Raw genomic sequence first — 23,676 nt, 5'->3', positions numbered from 1 at the left:
TCTAAAAAAAAATGTAAAAAAAAAAAAATACATTACAGTACTTTTTTGGGATTTTTTTTTTTTGTCTTATGTAGTTTTTAATGCGGTTTACAAAAACATAAGCACTAAACATTTTCATATTATATTCTTATATTTAGAGTGGTCAGTGTTCTGTTGTAATGTATCCAAATATTTACCAGATGTAATAATAACAAAGCTATGCGAAAGAATTGCAAAGTAAAATTGTAAATGTAGAAACAAAACATCAATAGAAAAAAAAGCACAAAAACCCAAAAACCTACTGTCGTTCTTTTGTATTGAAAATGTCATTTTTTTTTGTCAAGTAAATTGTAAGCTATTTTTGCAATAGATAATAGCAAATTCGTTAAAAGTGGCCCTCGGAATACCCCCCAACATCCACATGTTAAGAACAATTTTCGAGGTTTGGGGGCTGTTTAATCCGCAAGCCTTTTTTAACATGGGTAGGTTATTTTTTTTATAGTTTAGAAAAAGTGAAACAAACTGTTTTGTGTATTTTTTTTTTTTTTCAAGTATGTACACAAATTGATGAAATGACGGACAGCTCCCTTAAAATAATTTTTAGAAAAATAAATAAAAATAAATATTCAGACTTGGCACAAAAAGGAAATGTAAATTTATTTACCATTTTTTTTTGTGTTACTGTTTTCATATCATACTTTACGATGCTAAAACCAATGAACAAACAATATTTTCATTAAATGAAAACATTTCAAAAAGAAGCTGTGGCAACTTTTTTTTACATTTTTTATGGCTACTTTCTTTTTTTTAAATTAAAAAGTAAATGTTATGGTAAGGTTTTTTAAACAGTTTTTAACATTGCGAAAATGCAACAATAGGAAATAATAATTTTTTCAAAAATACTTTTTAATAAAACAAAAATGAAAAAATAAAAAAAAATTCAACGATAGGAAATAATATTTTTTTCAAAAATACTTTTTAATAAAACAAAAATGAAAATATAAAAAAAAATGAAACGATAGGAAATAATAATTTTTTCAACAATACTTTTTAATAAAACAAAAATGAAAATATTAAAAAAAATGAAACGATAGGATATAATAATTTTTTCAACAATACTTTTTAATAAAACAAAAATGAAAAAATAAAAAAAAATGCAACGATAGGAAATAATAATTTTTTCAACAATATTTTTTAATAAAACAAAAATGATTATAAAAAAAATGCAACGATAGGAAATAATAATTTTTTCAACAATACTTTTTAATAAAACAAAAATGAAAATATTAAAAAAATTCAACGATAGGAAATAATAATTTTTTCAACAATATTTTTAATAAAACAAAAATGGTTATAAAAAAATGAAACGATAGGAAATAATAATTTTTTCAACAATATTTTTTAATAAAACAAAAATGATTATAAAAAAAATGAAACGATAGGAAATAATAATTTTTTCAACAATACTTTTTAATAAAACAAAAATGAAAATATAAAAAAAATGAAACGATAGGAAATAATTTTTTCAACAATACTTTTTAATAAAACAAAAAATGAAAATATAAAAAAAAATGCAACGATAGGAAATAATAATTTTTTCAACAATATTTTTTAATAAAACAAAAATGAAAATATTAAAAAAATTCAACGATAGGAAATAATAATTTTTTCAACAATATTTTTTAATAAAACAAAAATGAAAATATTAAAAAAATGCAACGATAGGAAATAATAATTTTTTCAACAATACTTTTTAATAAAACAAAAATGAAAATATTAAAAAAATTCAACGATAGGAAATAATAATTTTTTCAACAATATTTTTTAATAAAACAAAAATGAAAATATTAAAAAAATGCAACGATAGGAAATAATAATTTTTTCAACAATACTTTTTAATAAAACAAAAATGAAAATATTAAAAAAAATGCAACGATAGGAAATAATAATTTTTTCAACAATACTTTTTAATAAAACAAAAATGAAAATATTAAAAAAATTCAACGATAGGAAATAATAATTTATAATATTAACAACATCAACATCTAGTTTTTAACGTAAATAATAAATCACAGTTTTGTTTAATAAAAATTACAATTCCTCTATAACTATCCTTACATTTTAATTTTTGTAATGTTAAAAACTAGATGTTGGTGTCATTAATATTATAAGCTTGGTTACAGTAAAAAAAAAAAAAAAAAATTTGCTGCAGAAGTTCCATCCTTGTTTTATTAAAGAATTTCATTCTTTGTTTTTTTTAAGGTTAAAGACTTTTTTTTTTAAAAACGTACCATAACATTTATTTTTTAATCAAAAAAATGTAGTCGTAAAAAAATGTAGAAAAAAGTTGCTGCAGCTTCTTTTTAAAATGCTTTCATCCAATGAAAATATTGTTGGTTCATTGGTTTTAGCGTCATAAATTATATGAAAACAAAAACAATTCTCTTATTAGTCACGTAAAGACTACATTTTGTATTATTAATGTTATCAATTTTGTTACATAAAAAAAATTCACTACAGCTTTTTAGTTTTAATGTTTTGATTTAATAAAAAATATTAATTTGAGCGTCCTAAATTATGAGATGAAAAAAATGAACGAATCTAAAAGAGAGTTGTTATCCTCAGCTTCAACGACAAATTGTAAAACAGCGCCCCAATTTATTAGGATGTCATTTTTTTATTTATTTTGTTTGCAATATTTTTGAATGAAAAGCTAACCAACCATAATTTTCAGTCACCAATGTGATGGTCCCATCCAGATAGGAAGCGATATGTTTTTTAAAAATATAATTATCCATAAACAACTTTCGTCATTATACAACTCACTAATGTGGTTGAACTTAGATTCAAGACCAGGACCCCAGAGTCTGGAGCCTAACACTCTAGCACTGAGTCAATTAGATGTTAGATGTTGTATTTTTATGGGTTTTGAGACAAGGTGAGAGTATCATTCTGTAACTGTTAGAACAATAGAACTACGATCCAGGGGAACTAATTCATTTTCTGTTTCAGGTGGAGTTACTTCCCCCTTTAAATTTTGTTATACGAGTTCTTGCATAGAGACGCGAGACCGGCGCGAAACAGACACTGGCAGGCGCCAACAAATAGACTTTGAACTTAAGTAAATAAAGATGGAGATATATTACTTCTGTCCATGATAGTTGTTACACACAACCTCAAGTAATATCGGACTAAGACTGATGTAATTTGTGTCATTCTATGCGTCGGTTCCTTATAAAAAGACTGCACACTATCATATTTGTATTCTGGCACAATCTTCTGCAAGGCATTGATAGTTATGATATGCTAATACCCCATTCATAATACTAAATATAGCCCACATTAGGATCCTTACGCTTAGCAGCTGTGTTCTAAAATTCATAATAATCATTTAATTTAGAAGTTTATGCTGTTCATAAAAATACACATACACAACTGGCAAATCAGAAGAACACTCGATTCAAAGTCTGCAGCAAACGGTGTTCAGTCAGATTTTGTTCCTGATATTAAAGACTTCCTTTTTTGGGTTGCTTACTCTTGTGGTTTGCCAAGTATTGTATTTATCATTTAGTTATTTATTATATTGTTATTGTTAGGTGAAAGTAGAGAATAGTTATGATATGCCGACACCCTCATTCATAGCAATAGCTAAAAAAGTTGATGTACAGTGATATGAGCCGCTGGAATTCTTAGCATCATTCTGACAACCTAGAAACTCTTGTCGAATGGCGGATCCTTTTTTTTTTAAATTAGGTATCGTTCGATTTGAGATACTTTGAGATTTGAGGAATGCAGATGGGTTCGTTCATGGCTAATTGTGTACTTCTCCAAAGTGCATTCTTTGAGGGGAAAATGTCTTTCCCTACATTAAATTGACTGAATTGAAGTGGATTGTTGTTGAACATTCTTCATTTATTCATTTCAAAAGTTAAGCAACGTTTTGGTTGATTAGTACCAGATGGGTGACCATTTTGGAATACCAAGTGCTGTATGTAGGACGATGTCAACACATCTGTTTGTTGCTAGTATTTTTTGCTGAGCATCATTCATTTCATATGAATCAGATGATTATTGTTGGCATTCATCTCCCCATCTTTATAGTTAGAATTCTTTCTAGAAAGGCATTGAGTACTTACAGGAGGGATAACATAAAGGTTGCCAACATCCCTAAGTGTTTCTCTAGAAATGGGTTTGAATTTAGCACACTCAGGTTGTCAATATGTGTTAACAATTCAACCATTATCAAGCATTTTTGCTGTTGTAGAAAGCATGTAAATAAAACGACTTTTTTTGGTTCATACCAGCTGAAGATTCCTTGGTACATTCTGGTTTTAGGGTTTAGAAATCTGACCCTTTGGTCTGAATTAGGTATGATTCGGTTCAGTCATGAAGGAAGGATTCTTAAATATAGTCTCCTCCACCTTTTTTCCTTATTTAAAAAAAATATAAAACTTGAACTCAGTATGTGATTTGAGTCATATTTTTTGTTAATATATATATATGTCCCCCCTCGCCAAATTTTCCCAAGAAACACTCGTTTAGCTGAAAACACTTAATAATTCCCCCCACTCTTTATCTGTGTTTAAACCTAAACATAGATTCCATGAACAAAGCTTCTTTCTTAGAACTGCACGCCTGTGGAATTGTCTTTCGTTTTCCTGCTTTCCAGCTGACTACAATATGGTTGTCTTCAAGTCTAACGTAAACAAGTTTTTTATGAGCTGTTCCATATAAGTTAACAAATTTACCGAATTTCTATTACTAACGATTGTCCAATTGTCTACTGTAAACTCTTTAACCCTTATTCTCGAGTGGTTTCTTGCCCTTGATAAGTGGTGATGCCTATGTAAACGAAAAAAAAAAAATTTTATAATACACATTTGGTAGTCTTTTTAATTCATCAGTATGGCTAGGTGCAGTGAAGTTCAAAGCTTGGATCCCAGTGGTCAGTCTTTAATGTTCTACCAAGTGACCTATCAAATTTGGGGTCATTTTTGGATAAAGAGGTCAAATCATTTTTGGACAAAGAGGTCAAATCATTTTTGGATAAAGAGGTCAAATTATTTACAAACAAGTGTGATATCAAAAATGTTTTTTCTGAGTTTAATTGATGAAGTAATCAACTCACTCATTGGAACATGACACATTCCAGAGTTGTTTAGTGTTTTCAGCACGTTTTGCATCAGTTTCGGAATTTGTTGCTGGGATTGCTCATTGGACAAATATCCATTTTCCAGCTGAAAGGAATAAAACAAAAGAAAAAAAATTAATAATCATAAAAACAAGTTAAAATTTTTTAAAATAAATTCAATAAAGAAAATAAATTTAGCAATATTTAAATGCTGATGCGTAAAAATTGTGTTAAAAACAGTATTTTTTCTACACAAAGTTAAATTAAAAAAAGAAATGGAAAATTTAATCAAAAGTCAAAAATTAGAGTTTGACCTTTTATTTATTTTACTTTTTTACTGTTTATTCACCCCAAACAAGACAAAGTGCCAATAAGTCATAAGGGGCTACTAATAGGGAGCAGATTTGCTGGGATACTATGTAGGGAGTTGGGCAGCAGGATGTCTGTTCACATTACACTTGAACTTCTGCATGTCAGTATTGTCAGGCAAGCAGGAGCCTGGAAGGGAATTCCAAAGCCTAGCAGTTTGAGGAAAGAAGCTATTTGAGTAGAAGGCTTTTCGGCATCTAACATGAAGGGGTGAGATTTTGCTACTTGTCTGGTTTGTTGGGGGTATTTTAGTTGAGTGGGTAGCAGTGCTTGGAGTTCATCTGAGCACTTTCCATTAAAGTACTTGTAAAACAGGCACAGAGATGCCACATTTTGGCGATGGGACAGAGGTTGGAGTTTGGCCAACAGTGTGGGACCTATTAGGTTGGCAAATATTTTTTGAACCCTCTCTAGGAATGAGAGACTAGTGGCAAATGCACCAGCCCAGATGTGACAACAATATTCCATGCATGGGTGAATAGTGGCTTTATAGAGATACAGGATACTCTCAGGTGTGAGTAACCTTCTAACACAGTAGAGAGAGCCCACCTTCTTCACAGCGGCCTTGGCAATTACCTCAATGTATTTGTTCCAATTCACGTTGTTTGTGAATGTTAAGCCCAGGAGTTTGAGGAAAGTACTTTCAGGGGGTGTATCATTAGCCATGGCAATCAGTGATTGAGAGGGTTTCTTTTAATTATTAGAGGAAATAAGCTTAGTCTTGGTGGCACTGAATGTTACTATCAATTTTCGGCTCCATTCCAATACAGACTGGAGATTTTTCTCTAGAATCTTAGCTATTTCTTTAGATATGTATTATGTATTCATTAGTTTTCTTTAGATATGTATTATGTATTCATTAGTTTTCTTTAGATATGTATTATGTATTCATTAGTTTTCCCCTCAAGTTTGTTATAGAGCACAGTGTCATCAGCAAATATTTGTTTATTTATTGTGTTTGCAATATTTTTGAACAAAAAGCATTTTAACTAAATGCTAACTGAGAATAATTTTCACTCATCAATGTGATGCCATCCAGATGGAAAGCGACATGTTTTTTTTTTTTAAATATAATTATCCATAAACACATGTTTCGTCATTATATAACTCACCAATGTGGCTGAACTTATTGAGATTCAAGACCAGGACCCCAGAGTCTGGAGCCTAACGTTCTAGCACTGAGTCAATTAGATGTTAGATGTTGTATTTTTATGGGTTTTGAGACAAGGTGAGAGTATCATTCTGTAACTGTTAGGACAATAGAACTACGATCAAGGGGAGTTAATTCATTTTCTGTTTCAGGCGGAGTTGCCTTCCCCTTTAACTTCTGTTATGAGCCGTTGAGCATCTCGGAGACAATTTCATGAGGAAGGTCATTTACGAATATCAGGAATAATAATGGCCCGAGGATTGATCCCTATGGCACAGCCACATTTATATCATGTTGTTCAGATGTATGACCATCAAGGACAACCTGAATTTTTCTATTATCTAAGAAGGATTTGATGATGTGGAGTAAGTGGTTTGGAAGCTTGATCCTTGTTCATCCTTCAGAGGAGTGGTTGAGGCGAACCTTATATAATGCTGTAAAAGAATAAAGCAACAAAGAACATGAGCTGTTGAGCAACAATGTTGTTGATTTTTCTTTTCTTTAATTTTTCTTTACAGTAATTATTCCAATGGCAAGGAGAGAGGAAGATACAGAAACTTTGGCTGCGGCACTACTAAATTGAATTACGTTCCTGAATTTTGAGATGAGGATTGATTATTTGGATTCTTTGGACTATTTTCTCATCTTGAGAATCTAAATCTATATAAATAAAATAGTAGATGTATGTGTAAATATTTAACAGCTAAACTATTAAACTATTGGTCGCATAACACTGAAATTAACAGGAAATAGTAACCATACACCAAAGATGGTTTATAATGAGTAAGATCTTTTTGGGGGTGGATGAATAACGTGTACAGAAGTCGGCAAGTTGAAATGCAAAATGTTCATTTCAACTTGCCAACATTTCTATTAGTTTGCGCATGCGTAAATTAGTCATAGCTAAACGTGGTTTAATTTTATAATTTTTTTTTTATCTGTCTGTCGGTTTAGCCTAAATGATAGCAAACAAAGCTAGAAATTTAAATGTGCGAACGTGGCTGAAGAGCGAATGGTTTTAGTTTTGATTCTAGCTGATGGTATCCAAGTTATTTTTTATTACCTTTAAAATCAGTGCTATATAATCAGTAGGTATAATATTCAATAGATAATTGACTCTGTAACAAAATCTGCATGTACTAAAATATATTAAACATACTTTACGACCGGGAAGGGTCAGATGCCCCCCTGCTAGTAACATGAATAAAATTAAGGAATATTTTTGCTTTGGCTTAAGAATAAAAGAAAAAAAAGAAAAAAAAAAGAAAAAAGAAAAAGAGAGCGTTAAAAAGAAAACGAGAAATTCTCTTTGTGTTTCAATAATGGTCAAAGATTTGGGAGGATCTCTTACTTGTTTGTTTTTATACCAAGGGAAGCAACTCTTGTCCAGGAAAGAAACGAAAATATTAAATCCACTGCTTTTTCTGATTCTCGCAAAGTCGATTCTGTCTATCACTCTAAAAACTTTCTCACACCCAAGGCTGGTCTCTATCTTTACACATCTACTATCAGACCATGTATGGAGTACTGCTGTCGTATTTGGACTGGTGAATTTCTGATAAGATGCTGAAGCATATCTGTAATTTGACCCCCCCCACCCTTCCTTCTTTTCTGCAACCTCTCTCTCACAGACGTGATGTTGATGGTCGCAGTTTTTGTTATAAATATTATTATGTCATGTACTCTTCAGAATTGTCTGATCTATTTCCTGCCTCCTTTGTTCCAGCTCGTTTGACTTGCTGGTCTAGTGGCCTTCATTAATTTACTGTTTTGATCCCTCAATTCTAATATAGCTTCTTATTCCAGTAGCTTCTTCCCAAGAACTGCAGGCTTGTAGAACTATTACCTATAAGCTTGGTTTTTACAAGATTAAAACCAACAGGCATCTCCTGTCTTTGCGATAATCATCTTTTGTTCTAGTTAGCTCATTACATCAAGTGGCTTCATGCCTTGTCAGGAGAGATTTAAAAAAAATTTAAATAATATACCTGTATCCTCAAAAGTTAAAAAAGAGAAATAATTTTTCAAGCTTTTGTAATATAAGATGACAGATCAAGTTATTTCGAATGACTGACCTCGAGCTGGGTAAGGTAGGAAGCAAGTTTCTTGACTACTGGTTCATAATCGGTCGTGCACGCTTGCTGATCGAACACAAAACAGAGATTAAACATCAGGGCATTTCGGGCATAATTTCGGCCAGGAATATGCACAGGATATCCAAGGATTTTGTGATCAAGTGCGTTCCTGGAAAAAAAAAAAAAAAAAAGAAAAAGAATTTTGTGTCATTTATAAATGGTTCAAATTCAAAGTTACAGAGTTAGTAAGCTGAATGCTCGGTCCAGATGCCTGAAATTTTAAAAGCTCTGATTATGGCTCTGATTCATAAAACAAGTAATTTGTTCCGACTCCTAGTGTAGACCCTCCATCAAAAATGATATGCTCTGCCAATGTTTGCCCAGGTATAAAGTCATAGAATTACATCAATAATTTCACTTTTTATATATAAGTTATTATTACCATTTCTGATGATTCAAAAGTAAAAGAAAGAAGACACCTAATGTTAACATTTTATTTGGAACGGAGAATTTTTTTTTCCAAATTTGGAACCCCTTCGGGGAGTGGATTGCGTGCCGAAAGTAGGGTACCATAAAATTAGAAGTTGAGAAATCATGCGACTTCTGTCAGGGAAAATGATTCTTTCTCTTAGCCTGCCTGAAATCCGGCCTGTCTTCTGTACATTATTCATATATACCCTTCCCATTCTCCCTATACATTCCTCCCTATACACACACAGTTCATTCTTCTATCTTTGTTCTGTTTTAAATAAAACTTTTAAAACCAAACCAATGTGAATGTGATCAACAGTTGAGAAACAGCCAAGTTTTGCAGCATCAATTTTATATACACCTGACAGTGAGTAGTACAAATACTGCTTTATTTATTTATTTTTTTTTACATAGGCATCACCACTTATCAAGGCCAATAGGCCACTCGAGGATAAGAGTTAAACAGTGTACAGTAGAAATTGGACAATATAGTAATCGTTAGTAATGGAAATTCATTAAATCTCTAACAAGTGGAACAGTTCATCAAGAACTTGTTTACGTTAGACTTGAAGACAACCATGTTGTAGTCAGCTGGAAAGCAGGAAAACAGAAGACAATTCCACAGGCGTGCAGTTCTAAGAAAGAAGCTTTGTTCATGGAATCTACGTTTAGGTTTAGGCACAGATAACGAGTGGGGGGAATTAGTGATAGTGTTTTCAGCTAGACGAGTGTTTCTTGTGAAAGTTTGGTAAGGGGGGACCATAGACTGAAGCTCAGTCGAACACTTTCCATGAAAATAACGATAAAGCAGAGACAAACTCTGATATAATAAAGTTATCACTCAAACATCACCATGTTTGAAAATATGGTTAAGTGACAGTTTTATTCATTTAGAACTGCTTTAAAGCTTCATCGCTCACTCATTTTTTGACCAAATTTCAAACAATTATTACAGTTTATAGATCACCTTCTCAGCTATATTTTAAAAAATTTTGTTTTCAGTTTTTGTTCAGTAAAACAAAAATTATGAATTTAGTGGTGTTCAAAATCATAAAAAAACGTAAGGTGAGCGACGTTTTTTTTTTTACTGTTTTCCATAGCAACCATGTTGCTTCAGCGACTAGTGTTGCTACTAATTCACTGCTTTCAAGACTAATTATTGCAACAGGAGTGTAGGTAATAGTGATGAGATGATTCCAATATTTCATCTGATTCTGATAAAATTATTGATTCCATACTAAATTACCAATTTCAATACAACTGACAATTCTGATTCTTTATAAATCTCTAAATATTAAACTATAAAGTTGTTATTTTATCTCTAGTACCATAAAAACGTCTGATAAATGTACAGACATTTTCTCAAACACAAAAACACACTTGTGGGGGGGGGGATCTATAGCTTTTAGTTTTACTGGTAGTTTAAAATAAATAAATATTTCTTATTTTATTGTTACTACTAGCAACAGAAGATTTTGTTTTAAACAAAATTAAATAAAAAAAAAGATAATTAAAGAAATTGTTTTTGGCATCGGAAAATAGGCACAATTTCAGGAAATACATTTCAAACAAAAAAGATAAAAATTAAAAAAAAAAATTTTAAATAGAAAAAAAATGAAAAATTGAACAAGTTGAAAAAATAGAATGAAAAATAGAAAAATGAAAAATAAAAAGAAAAAATAGAAAAAGAAAAATAGAAAAAATAGATAAGTAATAAACCGAAAAATAGATAAATAAAAAATAGAAAAATAGATTAAAAATAGAAAAAGCAAATAAATAAAAATAGAAAATAGATAAATTAAAAAAATAGAAAAAATAAATAAAAAAGAAAAAAATAGATAAATAAAAATAGAAAAACTAGATAAATAAAAATAGATAAATAAAAAATAGAAAAAATAAATAAATAAAAAATAGAAAAATAGATAAATAAAATATAGAAAAAAAATATAAAAAAAATAGATCAATAAAAATAGAAAAATAAATAATAGAAATAGAAAAAAACAAAGAAAAATAAAATAAATAGAAAAAAGTTTTTTTTAATTAAAATTAGAAATAGGGATTTTTTCGCATTTTCTTTTTATTGTTTTTGCTTGAAAATAAAATTATATTCAACATTTCGTTTCCCAGTTAAAGAATGAGATTGTTGCGAAAAATCTTTGCATGTTCAAGAATTGTCGTAACTTTGAACTTCCATCATTCCTGTTCATTCTACTTTCATTTATTAAAATAAGCAAATGGCATTCACCATAAATGATAACAGACTGCCTAATCCTCATCCAGTACTGCAAATGTCGACATCGTTTGAATGATACATTGACTAGTGGTGTCTGTGGAAATTCCTCTATTGTATCTTTCATCAGCAGCGCTTAAAAATACTTCCATTCTATTTACATCTGACACAGATGCTGGCCTTATTATTTTACCAGTTTTGTTCAAATTAAATCATACTTATCTACCCCCCCTCTTTTTTAAAAAATTTACTTTAGTTAGTTTCAAGAGATCAAAGGACTGGAGCTAACACTTGACTTCATTATGATTTGAATTTATATTCGACTAGTCTGGATACCCGGCATTGTCCAGGTGTTTGGAGCTGTGTTGAGCAAAAAAAAAAAAAAGTTGTAGTAGACAGGCAGGCTCAAACCTGTGACGCGAAGGCGGAAAAGAAAGTGGAGGTGTGTGTAAGGGTGTTGGTTGAGCAAAAAAAAAAGAAAAAAAAAAAAAGAAAAAAGAAAAAGAAAAAAAAAAGAAAGGAGTAGTAAGCAGGCTCGAACTAGTAATGTGCCAGAGGAAAAAGAGGTGAAAAGAAAAAAAAAAACAGTCTTACCGCTGTGCCTGCCATGGTTGTGACGTGTCGGGCGATCGAAATAACGCCTTTTAAGTGACGTCGTGAATGAGAGGGTTGCAAAAAATGTCAGCGAAAAAAAATCGACCCCTCCCTGTAGAAAAGTGCCCAGTTGAGGGCGAAAGAATGTTTTTGGCCAATTTTTCGATATTTGTCATCTGAAGGGTCGAACTTCTAAATGATACCGATCTCGTGAAAATCTGTTGCCTCTGTCAAAAGTTTTAGGCAGACATACAAACATACATACATTTAAACAGACAGGTGAGATTCATATTACAGAAGATGGAAATAAGAATAGACGTTGTTCCCTTTATAGCTGCTATCTGCATTTCATTATGGCTTGGTCTTCCAGGAATTCTTTCTTTTCATTAAGCCAGTTGCTCCTATCACAACTGGTATACTGTTCACTTGTTTCAAAGACCACATTGTCTTTAAACTATTCCTGAGGTCCTAATATTTTATTCTCCTTGTCCATTCAGCTCTATTAAGTTTATAGTCATTTGGTGTGGCGACATCAATAATGAGCATAGTTCTTTTGAGCTAAGTCCATATTACAATGTCTGGCTTGATAGTTTTGTCTTTTCTATATCTCCCCCGTCTATGTTTTTGTCATAGAACACTGTCACCTTTTCATTTGATGTTATCAGTGACGGTTCATGTTTAATGTAATTTCATTTATTTATTGCGGACTATTATCCTCATCTTTTAGTTGTTGTTTCACGACGTTTCGGTCAACTATTCCTGTGGCCTTCGTCAGGTGGTAACCGTGACAGGATAGGAATTCCGAATCTCCTAACTGCATTCTCAGCAATTACTGCCTTCCATAGTTGTTGTTCATCTCACCACGTTTTTGGCCAACTAAGCCTCTGGCCGGCTTTGAGTAGGATCGAAACTACTATCTAAAATATATATGCATATAAAAATATAAAAAAAAAACTAACAATTAAAAGATGGGGATAATAGTCTGCAATAAATAAAGGAATAAATAAAACTCATCTCAAAAAACATTCCAATTGATTAAATAATTTCATTTATATCGATTCATACAGCTCCACTAGAAATTTGAAATCTGGTATAACCGATTCTGTTGGTTGCAACATCATTTATTACGTCAATCATGTATACTTTGGTTTTAATTGGAAAATAAAAACGAAATTTGGATCTGCTGAATACTTACACTGTAATATCGCTGTCATGGAGTTCCTTTTTGGGGATGATGTATATGTGTAGAGCATCGAAGGTGCCTTTGTTGATGAGATTTTCAGGGATCTAGAAATAAAGAAGATATTGTTGAAGATTAGTTGAGCTATGTTGTTTTGTTTTTGTATTTTTTAAATAAAAATTGCTCTATTCATTAAGAGCAATGGAGCACTCTTTAACCTTGGTAGTCAATCGCCTAGAAATGATGTTGTGATGAGCATGCACGTACGCGCACAAGAATTGTGTGTTAGTGTATGTGTGGGGCCTATCTGCAGCAAACACGGAACTTTTCGATTGCAAATCAAAAGTCTACCAATGAGCATCTTACCACCCACAGCGATGTTTGAGTTTTGCCCAACAGCAATAAAAAAACAAGCCGATAAGTCATTCAAGGGCAGTTGAAAAAAAAAATTGCTCTGGTAACATGTCACATGTTACTGCTATCATGATCATGTTATGTCGGGTCGATTGACGGTATTGTTTGGGATTGTGTTGTATCGATCGACAGTGTTGTTCAGGATCGTGTCGATTTGACTGTGTGGTTTGGAATCGTGTTGTGTCGAGCCGATATCATTCGGAGGTGTTTGGAATTGATTGGACGAACTTATTCAGAACCGTACTGCCATGTGTGATATAAATATATATGCATATTTATATTTCTTTTTGTTTTTGGCATTCCGTCTTTCCTTGTGAAGTAACAGATGTTTTGATAGAAGCACTGGTGACACCAACTCACAAGGTATGTATCAGAAAGGGCATCCGACCTATAAAAAATTTCATTAGTTTGCACTAAGTTTTGTTAAAAGAAAACTAACTTCCAAATGAATTAGAAAAAATGATGAGACTTCATTCTTTTTGCAGATTGTTATCCTCAGCTTCATAATTGTTGTTGTTTCATACTGGCCTTCTTCAGGTGATTCACTGCGAGGGGATAGGAATTGCTCAGTCTTGTAACTTATCCCCAGTAATTACATAGTTGTTATCTCACTGCATTTTGGCCAACTAATCCATGCACAAATTATGAAGCCTCATCTCAAAGGATTCCAAAATAATAATAAAAAAAAACGAATGATGGGACCGAGGGAAATGACAAAGAAAATTTGTTGCATTTTAGGTTATGTAGTTTGAATAATGACCTGCCAGAGATAGGTTGGTTTCTAAAAGCTGTCTAACACAAGCCAGCAAATAAAACAGGCATCATGATGATAATGATGAAAAGAAAACATGTTTTTAAATAAAAAATTGGTGAAAAATATTTGGAGAAATGTTCATTTATATACTTTTAGTCCAATAGGAATTTTTGGGTGCAACTACATTATAATAGCAAAATTTGAAATTTTTAATATTGAATTTCAAAGCAGATCAATTTCCTCAACTTAATTGCCATGTTACAGTAATGTATATATCTCAAAATTATGAAAAACGATAAGGTAAAAAAAAATTATTAAAGAAAACATTTTTTGGATGAAAAAAAAAACATAGGGGAGGTAAATAGTGTTTAACTATTGCTAATTTTTTAATAAATTGTGTGTTAACAATCATAAATATGAATTAATCGCATTGTTTTTAGCATAAATGAGTTACTCCCCTTGTTATTATGTCACATGGTCCCAAAGAAATATGGTGAGGTTTTTTTTTTATGATAAAGATTGAAAAATTGCATTTAAAAAAAAAAAATAATGTGGTAATATTTAAGTACTTCTGATATGCCAATTAAGTAGATATCATTGTTTTTAGTTGAAATCGACACAAAAAGTCAGTAGATGTAATTGTTCTGTTTTTAAATCGATTTTTTTGTTTTTTTTTAATTTTGCTATTATAGTGTAGTTGCACCGAATTAAAAAAATGTTTTTACTTATTTCTTTGTATATTTTATCTAATCAAACTAAAAAGTAAAGCATAAACCCTTACATGATGATACTCATTTAAATAGGTTAAAATAAACAAAATACTTTCATGTCTATAAAGGATTATTATTGCGTAATTCTAACTGTTTTGTCTTGATCTCTTTCAAATCTTGTTCATCATCAGTAGACAATAAGCAGCTGCTAGACAAATAGAATACACTCTTATCTATGAACAAAACCTATAACTTGACGTACCATGTAAGCTCCCCATGAATAGGTGTTTAACAATTTTGAGGCAGATCGCTTACCAGCCTGTTTAGTTTCAATAAATTGAAACACCTCTTCTAATGACATGTTCTGGTTTGTATTCCCCAGGAGGTCTAGTTAAATATTAAGGTTTGTAATCCTTCGGCTCAGCATGCCACGTATGATAGCATCAGTGTAGTTCACATTGTAGTTACAGCTGAAGCATGTGATGACAAGCTTACATATATCTGCCTGTTCTCGAAGACGAGCACCGAAGTGGTGTACCGATTCATCACAATCTTGCTGCAGGTTAGCTTCCAGATGACACACATGATCTCATCCCTGGGTCTGTCTGTGAGTTTCCCACCTGATGTGAGAGTGAGATCCCTACATAGTGGCTTGTCACAGCATTCCAATAGCTCGTGGCTTAGTGGGGGATGCCCTTTTCTCTACCCTGTAACCTCTCTCCCACAGAAGAGACGTTGCGAGCCTATCCTTGTTTTATCGTTATTTCCATGGCAGGTGCTCGTCTGAACTCCAATCTCTGGTCCCCCCTTGCCAATCCTTCACGAAAAACACCCGTCTAGCTGAATCCAATGTGAAAAATTTCCCCCGCTCTTTATCTGTGCCTAAATCAAAACGTAGATTCCATGAAAAAAGCTTCTTTCTTAGAACTGCATGCCTGTGGAACTCTGTTCCGTCTGCCTGCTTCTCACCTGACTACAACTTGGAGGTCTTCAAGTCCAATGTTAGCAAATTCCTAATGAACTGCCCTCTTAAGTAAACACTTCATTAAATTTCCACACTAACGTACTGTACTTGCAATAACCCTTATCCCTGAGTGGCTTCTGGGCCTTGATAAGTGGTGACCACCGTGTAAAAAAAAAAAAAGAAAAAAAGTTGGATCACTTCTTTGCACCCAGATATCTTTGTGGCAGCCACATAATCGGCCAAGCATGATTGAAAGTAGGCCCAATCTTTGGTAATACCAGCCTCAGTTATAATTGGCTGTTTAACCTTCTCAACAGTGGCTGGTACTACATGTTGCTTCTTAAACCGATCGCTCAATTCAAGTGGAATGAGAACCTAGAAACTCTCTTTCAGGAATCCAAAGCATCAGTTGTTGCTGAAATTGAACATGGCGTGTGAATCTTTGATCTGCTTAAACCAACGTGATTGGTCAAAGTCTGGAATCGGATTTTGGTTCCTACAAAAACACTAACTGACCCAAAAATGAACTGTTTTGCTGTTGCTCTGGCTGGAAGGTGATCCTAATTGGAAGCTGGTTTATACATACAGCAGAATCATGTTACACACGATAGAAGGTGAGGTGCTTGCAGTTGCAGACACTTTAAAAAAAGCTAGATACTTCATTCTTGGATGTTCAACCCTGATCATTGCGGTGGACCACATACTGCTGCTGAAAATATTTCTTCATAGATCATTTGAAGATGTTTCCAACACTCACTCACAGAACCTCAAGGAAAAAACGCTACAATACAGATTTACAACATCCTGAGACTAAAACATTGTGCCACTGACTGTCACACCATCTAATGGGTGAACCTATAAAGTTCATAGTACCCAACGACTTGCCATCCCTATTCTCAGACTACAAATTTCTCGAACACTCAACCCAAGTATTATCTAAGAACCTATGACACCATCAAATGTGATACCGAAGAAAGTGTAATTGCAATGGCAGCCACATCACTAGACACTAAAACTCAAAACCGTCACATGGGACAGAGTGCGCACGGCCACTGCTAGTGACGAACATATGCTTGAACTAACCAACCTTATAGAATCTGGCATACCTGAATTTTACCATGAAATGCCACACCACATTCATGAGTATTTCCCGTTCTGTGACGATCTCTATATTGTAGATGGTGTTATAGTCTATAAGAATCGTATCGGCATCCTACTGTTATTACAAGACTTGATATTCGCTACTCTACACTCAGTTCACCAAGGCATAAGGTCTATGATTGCAAGGGTTGAAGTGTCTGTATTTTGGCCATTACATATGTGTGGTTCTTCTGTTTACTTGCTTCCAATTTCATTATTTTGGACAAACAATAATAGTGGGTGGGTGGAGGTGATGGGATAGGGATCGAGGATTAATTAACTGCCAAAAGACACTTTCCCGTGGTTAAAATTTTGATAATGATTATACAAATTATAAATTATTATGATTAAACAAATAGATTACACAAATTTAGAAAACGCATTTATAATTATGAAAGATCATCTTTAAGGGGAAGGAAGAAATTTTCCCTGTTAGGGTAACAGTGAAAGATTGAGACTGATGAAGAAGAAAAGAAGGGCGGGTTTAAAGGTCCAATCATCACTCATGGCCTTGCAAGTCAAATCCCCGCAGAATTGGATACTTGTGAATATTATTGGAAACTTGAAATGATAATGTATTATTAAGAATTATGAATTAAATTCTATTGGGGGAGGAACGGAGTCATCCCCATTTAATTCTCAATACAAGCTTCAGAAACTCCGTTCTGTTCACCTACAGAGTTCACGTCATTGAGAGATTAACCTTTGAATTATGGTTGAGATCATAAAACTTGGAAATTACCCAGATTTTACCAATAGTGCTGTTCAAACATGAACATTAGAATCTTAAGGCAAAGACTTTTGTATGATCAGAGTTGCGCAGTTTTTCATTGAATAATCAATTTGATTCATACAAAAGAATCAGTCATTGACTTGTTCTTCTTTTCTTCTTTTGGCTTGAAATGATCTTTGCTCCATAGTGATACAGACTTTAGTGATTACTGTCGAACGAATTGTCATCTAGACTTTTATAATGGGGGAAGGATGGTAGTTTTTTCAGACCAGTGTTTTTTTTTTTGTCTGTTCTTATCTACTTATTTGTGTGTATTTAACCTTCTTATTTAACTTTTTCATTTAACTTTTTTTATTTAACTTTTTTCATTTAACTTTTTTATTTAACTTTTTTCATTTAACTTTTTTATTTAACTTTTTTCATTTAACTTTTTTATTTAACTTTTTTCATTTAACTTTTTTATTTAACTTTTTTCATTTAACTTTTTTCATTTAACTTTTTTATTTAACTTTTTCATTTAACTTTTTCATTTAACTTTTTCATTTAACTTTTTTATTTAACTTTTTTCATTTAACTTTTTTCATTTAACTTTTTTATTTAACTTTTTTTATTTAACTTTTTTTATTTAACTTTTTTCATTTAACTTTTTTATTTAACTTTTTTTATTTAACTTTTTTCATTTAACTTTTTCATTTAACCTTTTTATTTATGGTCTTATTTATCAGGCCCGGGATTGTCTAGTTAATGTCTATTTTAACAGCATGCTTATCTAGTTACTGTGTGTGTGTGTGTGTGCATGTGAGAACATATAATACGAATATACATGATGACATACCTTCTAGAGAATTCGCCGATCATCTTGAGGGAGCTGGTTCTGTTACAATCAAAGATGCATGCAAGACAGGAACCCAAGACGAATGGTTGTTTTATGGATATTTTTATTCATTACTCAGGCATTTTGCTACAACAAACTGGCATGAATAGCCATCTTTGGTTTGTGGTTCCATTTGGACCCCGCCCCCGGTGAGGAGACTTGTTTTAACATAGCTTGTCTTTTCGACGTCCTAAACCCAACTCCACTAAAATTAACTAAGTTACTCAAAACGGAACCCCTGATATGTCAGACTCGCATTACACCTCCCAGGTGCAACTTAATCGATCACAGAGTTTAATTCATGTCACAGTATGATCCTTTGGCCCTTCTGCACCTGCAATACTCACTCCTTATCGTTTCTCATGAATCAACTTTGTTATTCTGCTATATATATATATATATATATATATATGAGAGAGAGAGAGAGAGAGAGATAGATAGATAGATAGCTGAATAATGCTTTTTAGCCGGTGTTGCCCGGCGATTACATAACACCAGGACCTTTCAACATCCAGGACCTTCACCAGAGTAACAGCCAAATACCAAAATGATCAACTGGGACCCAGAACGGCCGATTTAGATGACGTCACCCACGGGACACTATTGGAGGAGTAATGGTTACAGAAGAAAGGTACAGCAAATGACAATGTGGGGAATAAAAATTGAAAAATGTAATAATGAAATAATCTATCTGGCATGTGCACACGGTGTGATGATGCATGGAAGTGAAACCTAACCAGTGAAGGTTGAGGACATACGTTGCATGGCGAGAAATGATGAAAATTATACGATGGATGTGCAATGCAAGTTTAAAAGAAGGGCATAGTTCTGATGACCTCAGCGGAAGATTAAATCTGGAGAGATGTGTGCAGAGCAGGAAACTTTGATGGTATTGTCATGTTAAAATAATTTGTGGTGTGTCTAACGAAGAGATTACCACTTTGTGGTATGGTCCTTGGCTTTTGTAGAAGCCATCTTTGAACAATGATAGCATCTTTGGGTATTGCCAAAAACCACACAACATCTAAAATATAAATTTCACATGTATGCATGTATGTATGTATGCATGTCTTGCAAAAACTTTTGACAGAGGCAACAGATTTTCACGAGATCGGTATCATTTTGAAGCTTGACCCTTCAGACGACAAATCAAAAAATTGGCCCAAAACATTAATTCTGTCACCCTCAACTGGGCACTTTTCTACAGGGAGGGGTTGCTTTTTTTGCTGATATTTTCGAAAGTCATTGCCTCTCTTTGATTGTCTAGCCTTAATTTAAACCTTTGCCACTTCTAGTTTGGCGATCGGCGCAACAGCAAAGATGTCCCTTTTTTTCACATTCTTTTCCTCCTTCGCGAAATGGGTTCGAGCTTGCATGCCTACTACCACTTTTTTTTTTTGCTCAACACACACCTCCAAACATCTGGGCAATGTCGGGCATGCATGCTAGTTTAATATAAAGTAGGTATAAATGTTATGTTTTAGCAAAGGAAGAAAATGAAGGAGCACTTAGTAGAGAAGCCAACAAATGAAAAAAAAGGGTAAAAAAATTTCAAATACACAATAAACAAATGTTGCCAATGAAAATTACTTTTGTATCTACCTGGCTCATTTTCTTTATGTTTTAATATAGTTTTAAATGCTCTTTATCAATCTCAAATATTAGTTTTTATGAGCTGTTTAAAATTCAATATGGCGGCATGTTTATTTCCAATGAAAAAGACTCTAGGCCACCATCTTGTTTGCAAGACAACTCATAAAAACCAAATATTTGAAATTAAAATAGAACATTTTAAATTACACACACACAAATGAGCCATGTAGGTACAAAAGCTACTTTTATTAGCTATGGTAACATTTATTTATTGTATATTTGAATTTTTTAGCTTTTTTTTCATTTGATGGCTTCTCAGCTAAATCCCCAAATGAAACACATATATGGACGTGCATGCATAGCTGTAAGTAGTAGTTCATCTCTGTTCACCTGACTCATTCATGTGCAAGCATGTTTGCGCAGATTAAGAGGTTGATATAAGAGTCATGGAGTCCTGTCTGCCTCCTCCGACCAAAAGCTGGAGGGGGTGGTGGTGATGATTCAGTAGACTGTTCTAGGGTCCTTCAGTACTGCGGTTGCCTTGTGATTTCTCAGTATCTCTGGATTTTGGTCATTTGTTTTATAGGAGTTTCTAACTTTGCAACGGTTTACTATTTTCACATATATGTGTTACTTTTGGGGTTTCGAACGATTTTTATTGGTTGAAAATACTTGGAGTTAACATGTTCATGTGAAAACTTACTTGCTTTAAAAAATGAAGAAGAATGTGAATCCCAATGAAACAGAAAGAAAAAGGTTAGTAATTAAAACTGTTTGCTTTTTAGCGTTCGTTGAAATCACTTAGCGATTCAATCAACACAATAACAGTTCTTGGGTTAGTAGTTGTAGAACAGTTGAGGTAACAGGTTTAGCTTACAGGGGAAGGTCAAGGAAAACACGTGAGGAAGTTATAAGGTTGGATTTGGGATAAAGAGGGATAAACAAAAACCTGGCCAGAGATAGATCAGTTTGGTAATCAATTTCTCAAAGTAATCTACTGGCTAGATTTCACTTCCATACATCACATAGCGTCCACATGCCTGATAAACTTTTCCCTTCGTCGGCAGTGATAATGTTAATTTATCTCCCTTAAAAAATTAGTTATATGTCCTTAAAAATGCTATCTGGTCCAGAAGTGGGACATCATTACAACTTGTGGCCTGGAAATGGGTGATCATTCTAAGTTAAATTTATATATGAAACAGATTCCTCACTCTAAATACTTTTTTTTTTATAGGCACAATGCCACTTTGATGTAGGGGGCTACTATCTGGGACATAATTGCAGGGATACTATGTAAGGAGTTGAGCAGCAAGATGTCTGTTTACATTACACTGGAACTTCTGCATGTCAGTACAGTCGGGGAAACAGGAACTCGGAAGGGAATTCCAAAGTCTAATAGCTCTGGGGAAGAAACTGTTAGAGTAGAAGGCTTTCTGGCATCTGGGGATGTCTACTATGTAGGGGCGGGATTTTGCTGCTTACTAGGTTTGTCGGGGATATTTACGTCAAGAGAGTACAAAGACTTATAGTTCGTTGGAGCATATACCATTAAAATACTTGTAAAACAGGCAGAGGGATGCAACATTTCATCGATGCGAGAGAGGCTAATTGACAGTTCAAGACCTATTAGGTTGACAACTCTCTTTTGAACCCTGTCCAGGAGTGAGACTAGTAGATGATGCACCAGACCAAATGTGGCAACAATACTCTATACATGGGCGAATGGTGGCCTTGTAGAGGTACTTTCAGACATAAGTAATTTTCTAGCACGGTAGAGAGAGCCCACCTTCTTTGCAGCAGCCGCAGCAATGCCCTCGATGTATCTGTTCCAACTCATGTTCCCTGTGAGCGTTAAGCTGAGGAATTTGAATGAAGTACTTTCAGGTAATGTATCATTAGCCATGGCTATTGGTGGTTAAGAAGGTTTCTTGTAATTATTAAAGGAAAGAAGCTTAGTCTTGGCAGCATTGAACATTACCATCCATTTTTGACACCATTCCACTACAGACTGGAGGTCTTCCTCCAGGGTTTCCACTATTGCCTTAGATATGTGTTCATTTGTTTTCCCCTTGTGCCTGCCATGCTATATGCATGGTGTCATCAGCAAATATATCCATCTCAGAGACAATTTTATCAGGGAGATAAATTTTGAATATCAGGACTAATAAAGGTCGAAAGATAGACCCCTGAAGTACACCCGCATTTATATCATATTGTTTAGATGTACGACCGTCAAGGACAACCTGGATTCTTCTCTTATTTAAGAAGGATTTAATGATGTTAAGTATTCGTCCAGTAATACCATATGATCTGATTTCCCTAAGCAGACCCTTGTGTCAAAAGCCTTAAATATATCTAGGGCTACTGCCCTACCTTCCCCTCCTTATCCAGCGCATGGTATATGCTTTCATAGATTACTAAAATAATTATATCTTTTAATTGTTTTTTTTTCTTTTCATTTTTACAGGTTTCTTACATGTAATCACCAAAAAAAAGTAGAATTTCATTTTTTTTTTCTTCCGGGGATATGGGTAACATAGAATGTAGGGGGAGAATTTCACCAATTATTTTCCTTAGTTTTTCTTACAGACGTCTTTCAAAACAAAAGGCAAACTGAAAAAAGAAAGTAAGGGCACTTCTACAGAAGTTGTAAAACTAAATCTAAAACTTAGGTTAGGATAAAAAAAGAAAAGAAAAAAAAAGGTACTTATGCAGTATAATATACCGATGTATACCATGTTATATTTTTTTAAAAATAAAATTTTCAAGTTAAATTCAATTTTCACTGTATTTTTTATAAAATTGTTAGGTGAAAGTACAGAGGAGTTAAAAAGTCCCCCCCCCCCAACTTCCATGATGAAAATAACTTTTTAAATGTTTCTGAAATTTTTGAGATGAGGATTTATTATTTGCTATTATTTCAATTCTTCCGACTACTGTTCTGTTCTCATATTGAGTGTCATTTTCACAACGATTCAGTCGTTTGACACCCCTAACACGAAACTGCGAATAAAATATAAAAAACTGGTAATTTCTCTGTTAAAATGGGTTGTTAATTTTCTTTATAGATTATACTTCAAAAATAAACTAATAAAGTTGTTTTAAAAGTAATAGAAATATGTTTTTTTATTTAAAAAAAAATAGTAATGAAATTAATTGAATTTTACGAGCTCAGTATTTTTCACTTTTTAAACTTTAAAAATCTATCAAAATTTTTCTATTGATTCAATTTTTACGATATTTTCAGTGTCAATGTGAAATTTTATGCTCTTTCCAATAAACCGAATATAATATTTTAGACAAACGTTTGTT

General features: G+C 32.9%; 1 protein-coding gene across 1 annotated transcript in view; it reads right to left on the bottom strand.

The window, feature by feature from the left end:
- Positions 1-23,676, bottom strand: part of LOC145252756 (GATOR1 complex protein NPRL2-like) — a 69,453-nt gene that overhangs the window by 43,839 nt on the left and 1,938 nt on the right. Inside the window, exons 2-4 of the mRNA XM_080112640.1 lie at positions 13,195-13,286; positions 8,705-8,873; positions 5,108-5,216 (exon numbers count right to left, since the gene is read on the bottom strand). Of these exons, the coding sequence (XP_079968766.1) occupies positions 5,108-5,216; positions 8,705-8,873; positions 13,195-13,286 (370 nt within the window). The remainder of the gene's footprint in view (positions 1-5,107; positions 5,217-8,704; positions 8,874-13,194; positions 13,287-23,676) is intronic.

This window comes from Euprymna scolopes, chromosome 29, assembly GCF_053919585.1.
Source record: "Euprymna scolopes isolate OS-2025 chromosome 29, ASM5391958v1, whole genome shotgun sequence".
In the NCBI taxonomy this organism is placed as follows: Eukaryota; Metazoa; Mollusca; class Cephalopoda; order Sepiida; family Sepiolidae; genus Euprymna; species Euprymna scolopes.
The sequence above is the reverse complement of the archived record's forward strand: the minus strand, read 5'-3'. Positions and strand labels throughout refer to the sequence as shown.